Source organism: Nestor notabilis, unplaced genomic scaffold, assembly GCF_000696875.1.
Source record: "Nestor notabilis isolate BGI_N333 unplaced genomic scaffold, ASM69687v1 scaffold20371, whole genome shotgun sequence".
In the NCBI taxonomy this organism is placed as follows: Eukaryota; Metazoa; Chordata; class Aves; order Psittaciformes; family Psittacidae; genus Nestor; species Nestor notabilis.
Window position 1 is genome coordinate 41,864 of NW_009913619.1, and position 9,047 is coordinate 50,910.

Genomic DNA, 9,047 nt, shown 5'->3' on the forward strand with positions numbered 1-9,047 from the left:
CTCCACCTGAAATGCTGACATTAAGGGACAACAGTTTGGCTCTGCTTTGTATCTGGTCTCTTAGAATTGTAGGTGACAAGGGCATGGGCATTGTGAGAGTGAGACTAGGGTATGAAACACTCTAAAAAAATGTGGAACTTTAGTGCCAGGAGTACTGTTTAAAGTGGTTTCAGTTGCCATAGTTAGGTGCAGGGAAGATGATGAACAGATGGGTTGAATATATGTACAGTATGGAGTTTCCATTCTCAATTCAGAGGTCTCCAATACAGCCTGGGTTTTGTGTAGACTTTCTGAAACAAAAGTTAAAACCTGCTTTTGTTTCTTCTGTGGTTTAGAGGCATTTCTGCAGGCCCTTTTTAAAAACATAGCCTAAGTTTACACTGCTTGAAAGTCCTGCACTGTTTGCTTGCTTTTTTTTTAACTACCATTTATAATAGATTTTTTTTTTTTGTTAATCTCATTCTTATCTAATTAGTAACATTCTCATCTAATCTAAACTCAGTACAATGTGGGTTGTGTTATTTGATATACTATCTTTGTTTTCTCTCTCCCATTGTATAGATAGGGATTTCTTTTCAGCCTGCTGAGGTACAAAAGAATGTTTATGCATCAGTAATAGAAGATATGATTTTAAAGGTAAGAAATAACTTTACGATAAGAACATTTCTGTAAGTGTGTTAGCCCAGCAATGTAGAAGAAAAAAAGAAGGTAGACTGAACTTATAATACACATTTATCAGATCAGGACATGCAGAGTCTGATGTCTCTCGTTGTGCATGTATCAAAAGATGTATAGCTGGCCAAAGAGTCATATACTTCTGTGAGTGTTTCCAGCTTTCTAACTGATTTGTTGGCTTGGACACAGAATAGTGATTTGCAAATTCTCCCCCCAGTAAAATGCTGACTCCTTCTGTAACTTTGAAAGTACCCCTTACTTTGTCCTACCCTTCTGAACTGAGGGGTGGTGGCGGTGAGGGAGTCTGCCAGAGTTCTTTAAGGCTTGATTATTTTATACAAGTTTAGCTATTTTTTTTCTAAATACTGTTCAGTTCCTTTTTGCCTGGGATGTCTCTGGCAGGAGATTGATGAATTCCTGCAGACAGTAGCAATTCTGCCTTATTTGAGAAAACACTTTTCTATCTTAATCACTTTTGGAAAAACAGAGATGGTTTCTTACCAAAGGTTTGAACAGCGTGGAGCTGGAGGCTAAGACAGATTGTTTTTAGCAGTGCTCTGCTGTATTTGAAGCCAAAGACAATTTCTAGGGTTGTTTATACAGGCTGCTGCTTATCAGAAGATGGGTTTTACAAAAGCTAATTGATTTCAGGTTGCATACACACTCGTACGCACACTTCTGCTGGGCTCTCTGTTACTTACCATAGTCAAACTCGAATACATCCATTTGTAGACACAGATTGTTACCATCAGATTGCCCCATTATAATTGTAGAGTTATGCCAGCTTTCCTGACTGAACGTCCCAGAAACCTCTGCTGCAGTCTTGATCCAGGCATGGAAAGCCAAGAGCCTTAATTAGCTTTTGAGTGAACCTTGATTAAGCCAAGTGTGTAGGGCATACGGCTGCCATCTGCTGCTTGTCCAGGCTGGGAGGTTTTTGTGTATGGAAGTGTCTTGTCATAAGCTGGTGACCACAGGGAGTGGTATGTGCTAACAAGGATATACCAGCTCCCACGAGAGTATCTGGGATCTGCCATGTACATGGTCTGTGAGGGGAAGGGCCCTAAACTGTTCTTTGAAGCTCAGGCTCTGGAACATCGGATCCACCCTGCTGTGCACATACTGCTCTGCAGGTCCGGAGAGAAACCAGACTGGGCAGTTCCAGTCAGCTCTGTGCATCTATAGGTCTATTTCGTTCTGTTAAATATACTCAGTTCTTATTACTGTGCTAATAAAACTCACTTGGGCATCTGGAACTGCCCCTGCTGATGAAATACAGGACTGAGGTGACCCACAATTTCACCTGCTCTTGCACTGATGCTGAAGTTTGTTCTTTTCCTCTTTTCATAATGATGTCTCCTAATGATGTCTCTCATCACAGGCCACTGAACAGCTCATGAGTGATATCCTACGGCAAGCGCTTGCTGTGGCATATCAGACAGCACCTCACAACAGGTACAGCACCTTGTTTCCTCTTGAGCCACTTATGTCAGCACCAAGGGCTGAGTTGCTTGAGGAATGGAGTCAGGTTTTGTGTTATCAGACCATGTGAGGGAGGAAATTCATGAACTATATTCTGTGAGAAGATCCAAGCCTTATGAAGGGGGTTTGTCATGTCCTAGCTCCATAGTAGCAAAGGATGGAAACAGAAACTGCATTAGAAACTGAAGCAGGAATCTCTGCTGTTGCCATGCTCTAAGGCAGATGACCAGAGCCATGCTGGGAGGACCTTCTTTCTCATGTCCATCTCGCATTACCGTGTAGACAAGTTACCCATGGCCCACCAGAACTTAAAACAACCTAAATAGTATCTTCTTTATTTCCTCTTTTCTAGCTCAGATACTGAGTGATTTTTATGGTAATGATTGGGCCACTTTTTGATTTCTGTTACAGCAGCATGATTTGAGATAGCTTGGAATTGGGATAACACTACGAGAAAATGCTTAGTTTAAATATTTACTTATATGCAATGTATAAATATTTATGAAATATATTAAACATATATTCACGTTACATAGAGGAAAATACACACAGTCTGTGCTATAGAAGCTCAAGGATTAATACTTCAGCACTGGATTTTCCTGTCATGGTGCCCAAGATGTTTCCCTCAGTCATTTGAGTGGCTTTTTTGTGCTGTGACATTTTAATACTTGTTGCTTTAACACCTGAACTTTTGTTTTGTGGTTGGTTTTTTTGGTTTTAGTTTGTTGGGGTTTTTTTTTTAATGGATCTTTTTTCTCTTTCTTTAATTTATTTTCCCTAGTAGTTTTCTTAACTTGCTATTTTTCTGGACACGTCTTCTTATGTATTATAATACCATCTCTCATGCATTTCCTGCAGGACTCCAAGAGAGATCACAGTGATGAATATTCACAAAGCCATCTGTAATATTCCCTTTCTTGACTTCCTCACAAACAAACATATGAAGATACTAAATGAGGAGCAATGAAATAGAGCAGAGAAGATGCTACAGGAAAGGTGGATTTATGACTGAAGTTGGGTTGACAAATCCAGTATTTCTGTAGGACATATATACACTTATAACATTGGGCTACTAGATTGTTACCTCCAATTAAAGATGCACCTTAATGCAACAAAATGATGCTCTGTTCCAAATCAAGTTGTTAAATGTCAGTGTTTACTTGGTAAGTGTATGTTTGGTGGCTGAACAAACATTGTCAGTTTGCATCGAGTTGCTAGCTGTGAGAGACTCCACAGGCCTGGTCCCTCTGTGACAGCTGTATTGATGAGATTGAACATTTTTTCTTAGGAAAGAAATTACACTTTTTGATGCAGTCTGCATAGGAGTTGTTCTTCCCATGCAGTGGGTGGAACAGTTGTTTTGGCACTCTGAATATGAGAGAAGTCAAAGACAGCTTTTTAAGGTAGTTACTTGAGTAGGTGGGTGAGTTGGTCAGGTAGGTTTAGGTGTGGGTTAGCAGGAGGCTGATGGCTGCAATGAATTCTGGCAGTCTTGTTCCAGCATGATGTATGTGACTGAGCACACAGCTGGGTAGGCTTATTCAGTTTATTCAGTTAAGTGAATAACCAAATTCCTTGCCTCTCTAGAAGAGGTGCCAGATGCCACCTTTCTTAGTAACTTCAGAAAGGACAGACTGGCACATGTTCAATCACCATGAAAAAACCATGGTCAGGCTTGATAAGATTTGACTGACCACTTGTCCTGCACGGGAAAGGATAGGAGCAAGGACAGTATTTGTAGGCTTGGACTGGCTGAAACCCTTTGCCTACCCAGTGAGTGCCTCCCCAGGCTGTTAGAGGGCTTGGAGTGTGCTGGAGGACAGGTAATCAGCTGCGTTATATAGTCTTAATGTCTGGACAGCATTGACTAATGATCAGCTTGGATTGTGAAGTGCTAGGGGAGCAGCACCACTTTGGCTTAAGTTCTGCTTAACACAGAGGAGAGGCCTTATAGGAACAAAAGATCAGAGATATGCTGCTTGTGGGTATCTCCTCTGATGTCTTGACTGCAGGAAGAAGTTCTGCTACTAACCTCGGCACTTAACTGTCTCAGGAACATCACTGGTGTAGGAGATGTGTCTGCAGCCTGGCTATCAACACCTCGCTGAAGAAGGCTTCGCTGGCAACGTCCTGACCGCCCCTCATCCACCACCCCTTTGTCCTGCCCCACGGGTGCTTCCTAGTTGTGTGAATAAGCCATTGTGAAGTTGGTGGGATAACTGTTGGACTGTCATGCTTTCAGGGTGCTTGTTTTGTGAGGCAGTGCTGTCACGTGGTGGAGCATGGATCAAGCAGCCAGAACCTCCAATGGGCTGATCTCAGCTGGGTCTCTGATCTGCTGCATGGCCTTTGATATAATCACTCTGTGCCTCAGTTTCCCCATCTCTGAGCATGGGGAGCAGGATACCTACCTCACAGGGGTGTACTGAGGCCTCGCTCTTGTTGGTGCCGTGCTTTGACAATACAAAGCCTTTTATAAACATTAAACTACAGTTATCTTTCCTTGTCTGAAATAGGAACAGAAATTTTCAAAATGTTATCTTTTGGTGCTTTTTTTGGGGCTAGAAGACAGGTGATGGTAACTCCAGTAGTGTGCAGGAACTGCGGAAGAGGTGGTTTCAGGCTTCCAAGGAGACTAGCATAGGTTTGATGCAGTTCTTCCACTGAAGAAGGTACCATGTACCTCAGATGAGATATTGCCTCTTTTTACCACCATAAGTAAAACTAGGGTCTTCAGGAAAGCCCCTCTTGGTTCGTCAGAACTAACAGGGAATTGCAGTTCACTTGAATATATGAGTGGCAGAACCTGATCCTTGAATCTAGGAAATGGGACCAATGGATGAAATCCAAACAGCATTCAGAGAAGGACTTAAATGCCCCCTACAAAGGGCACTTCATATGCTCTGGATTCAGAAGATAATCCTGGCTTGTTTGGGTGAGCTGAGTGCAGGATTTCCTGCACAAGTAAAGTGCCCAGCTTAGCCCTGACACTCTTTTTTCAGCTGAGGTCAGTGTGAAAGAGTGGAGCAGTGGTGATTATATTTGAGCTCAGTGTTAGGAGTCGGGGGGAAACCATGTAGCTGGGGAACTGCAGGCCCCACACTTTGCTTGTAGGCTGTAGTGAACTCCAAGTCCATAGTGCTGTTGGGCACCCCTGTGCACAGCTTTCACAAGAGAGAAGGGCATTTTCAAGATACCTGTCACTATCGCTATGACAGCCTGCAGGTTATGTGGGAACAGCCCTTTGGGCAGCCTCCATCATGCTAGGATCCTGTGCAATGACACATGCATTTCCAGCCCCTGTTTCCTGTGAGTTTAGTTCCTGGGATTTTGATATGCCCAGAGCAGCTCTTGAGGATGCAGGAGCTTGTCTTCCAGCATCTGTTTGCAAATCGTGGCTTCCTTTGCCTGTGTCCTGCTTTTCTGTGAGGAATGGAGTTGCAGAGCGCGTCCTGAACCTGGCCCTGAAGCAGGCAGGTAAATACCCCTTGTTCTTAATGGGGTTGTTGCAGTGCAGATCTGTTGCTACATTTCTGAGCAACCACAGGTTATTCTCCTAGGGGATGCTATATTAATAATATATAAAGTTCGCTGAAGAAAAATAAACTGTTAAAAGCAGCTAGAAAATAACACATTTGTGTAGTTCTTCAGATATAGGAAACGTTTGCAATGAGTTATTTGAATTTTGAAAAGGGGTGGGAGAAAAATTTATTGTTGAAGTTCCTGTGGGAATTGCTTGGAGATGAGTGTAGAGGTTGTGGAATTTCATGCACCCACTCAGGTGTGTGTGTGGAATGCTATGGATGATCCAGTGTGTTGAGACGTTATAGTATATTTCTCTGGCTTTCTAAAGAGTCTTGATGCGAGTTAAAGATCTCTTTACAAACATTGCCCCTATTTGTAATGCTGAGTGTTTAAATCCTTCATGTTATCTGTATTATACTGTATAATTGTGTAAGATACATATGTTTACAATAAATTCTTTTATTAGCTGTGCTAAGATTGTCTTCACTGTCACCTGTCACTCAAGTTTCTCCAAATCCACGGAATTTTGTGTGCCCTGTATATTCAGAATGTTTTAGTCGTGGATTAAAATGGGTAGTTGTGGAATTGAGCTGAAGGAAAACATAGTTTTTCCCTTTTCTAGTTCCTGTAGAAAGCTTTTGGGTTTGGAGGCTGAGGGAAAGGAAGCACAGAGCTCAACAAGCTTAACTCCTTCAACTTCTAATCCTCCAGAGCAGCCTTTTCAAACAGCAAGTAACTGGTTTGAGTAGAAGATTGAAAAGCTGGTGGGTTGACATTGGCTGGCTGCTGGATGCCCACCCTGCTGCTTTCACTCCCCTTCAGCAAAGCAGGGAGGGAAAATAAGATGAAAAGACTTGTGGGTCAGGATAAAAACAGGGACATAGTGTACCAGTTACCATCATAGACAAAACAGACAGCATGCGGAAGTGCAGGTGTTCACAGCTCTCGGCATAGTGGATGCAGCAGGCACAAAACTCAGCATCCCAACAAGCTGGGTGTCAGCAAGATGGAACAAAACAAGCAGGTTCAGTGCCCCTCTAAACATAGTAAATTATAATGCTTCCAGTGTAAAACCTTCCCTTTAAATGACGTTTCTTTCTGTGTCGAGTAACACCCTTGTTTGTAGTGTGATTCACAGTTGGAAAGCCTTGATGGAGCTGGACGTGAACCCAGAGCAACTGGGAAGAAACGCTAGTGAGAGAGCAGCATTGGAAGCAGCCCTGGTGTTGTTACTCCCTGGAGCCTGCAAAACCTGTGTAGATTTGCCCTCTTCAGAGGAACTTGGTGTGATACCATTCAGTTTGGCTGAGGCAGGTGCTTTCTGTGCAAAATCGGCTGTACCTGCAGACAGCAGGAGTCAGTTGCATCACACTGTCCCTTGCAGTGGTAAGTACCTGATTGATTTTCCCTCCATTCATCCCTCCTGTAGTTGGAACCAGGCAACAGCTCATGAGCCTTTGGCTTTCTCCTAGAAGTATTCTGAGGCATAGTTAGAAGAGCTGGTATCACACTATTTAGGGATTCTTCTTGTACCACCAGTACCTTCACTCACCAAAATATTCTTTGGAGCAACTGTAGAGCAATGAACTTTAACAAAGTTCAAAGCTAGCATCATTTCCACATGAGCTGTGTGAGATGGCAGAGTGAAACTGAGGTGAAATGCTTCCCTGTGAGGGTGCTGAGGTGCTGGCACAGGGTACCCAGAGAAGCTGTGGCTGCCCCATCCCTGGCAGTGTTCAAGGCCAGGTTGGACACAGGGGCTTGGAGCAACCTGCTCTAGTGGAAGATGTCTCTGCCTGTGGCAGGGGGTTGGAACTGGATGAGCTTTAAGGTCCCTTCGACACAAACCAATCTGGGATTCTATGAAATGCAAGTTGCTTGTCCCTTTATGATAAAAGAGCACAACGTGGGCACAGCTGAAAGGGGGTCTTAGGAGGTCAGCACCTGCATCAAAGCAGATTTAGCCCCTGTGTGTTAGATAGTGAATGCAGGAAATTGGTATCATAGGTTCATCCTCTTTTTCCCTTCATGTTGATGGACTGCTTGCTGAACAGTTTGCTTTTCCTTTGAAAATGTTTCGGGAAAATCCCACAAGTGATTATGAATTCTGCAGAGCAACAGCTTTCCTCTGGAAAGCAGTTGTGCTTTCCAGTCAGCAGTTGGCCCACAGCTTGAAATGCACCTTGGAAGCCTTTCTTGCTGGGGGGCTTGTGCCTGCAGGTAAGCTTGAGGAGTAAGGAACTGACTGCTGATAGCCATGAATGCCATCAGGCATCTCCCAAAACCTTGCTGGCTGTCTTGTGTGCCCTGCTGTCCTGCACATGCTGCTGGTTGAGAGAGAAATGCAGGGATCTGCAAGGTTCAATACCCAAGGGTTATGTATTGCAACAAAAAAAATGTTTGGGGAAAGAACCAATAGCCAAAATACATTTTAATTTATTAAATTAAGTCCAGTCCATTTGATAAAATACAAGCTTATTGTATTACCAGTTTGTTTACAACTGCATTGATTTCTTTTAGGAAATACAATGAATTAAGAAATGAGACTGAATAGACAATTTATCCTCTTTTCTTTCTGCTGTTATTAAAGTCCAGAACTGAAACAAACTTAAACTGTTTGAACAAAACTGTAAGAAATGTTATAAAGAGATTAAACAAGCAGATTGAATTCTTAGAAACATCTAACATGCAAAACCTTTGAACAGTTTGAATGTTTCCAATGAATTTCCTGAAAAAATGCATCTCCTGAAAAATTATTTTGGCAAGCACTGGTATTACTGTAGGTTCCTCTGGGTCCAGGGATGAGTGTGGGAAATTCCATCCCAAGGCCAGGTTGGATGGGGTTTGGAGCAACCTGTTCTAGTGGAAGGTGTCCCTGCCTGTGGCAGGGTTTGGAACTGGTTGAGCTTTAAGGTCCCTTCCAACCCAAACCAGTCTGTGATTCTATGGTTATGATTTCATTAATATCCATTACAGATGAATGAGTATCTGATCCTCAAGTCTGAGGATAGTTTCCTTTTATTCTAGTCAACACACTCGTGTGTTGCAAACAGATGAAGTATGAGTTTTTTCCATTATTTTCCCCAAAAATAGTTAGGAAAACTATGAAATAAGCAGTAGACTATTTCTGTTGCATAAGTCATGGAGACAGAAACTGTAAACCCACTACAGTCCTGATGAACAAAGGCTAAAAAATGGTTTCTTAAAACACATGTACCTCAGCAAAAGTTAAATGCAGACCAATCTAAATAAAATCAGCTTCAGAACAATGACACTTAAAATGGCCTATCATAAAAATGAAGGATGTCTGACATTCTATGTTACGTTAAGAAGAATTTCTAAGTAACATTCACTTCTGGTAGTTC

The 9,047-nt window shown here is 42.5% G+C and overlaps 1 protein-coding gene across 1 annotated transcript in view; it reads left to right on the forward strand.

Moving 5' to 3' along the window:
• Window positions 1–3,434, forward strand: part of YEATS2 (YEATS domain containing 2) — a 44,997-nt gene extending 41,563 nt beyond the window's left edge. The window contains 3 exon segments of the mRNA XM_010023282.1: window positions 562–636; window positions 2,057–2,130; window positions 3,016–3,434. Of these exon segments, the coding sequence (XP_010021584.1) occupies window positions 562–636; window positions 2,057–2,130; window positions 3,016–3,124 (258 nt within the window). The 3' untranslated portion in view covers window positions 3,125–3,434.
• The last annotated feature ends 5,613 nt before the right edge of the window (window positions 3,435–9,047 follow it).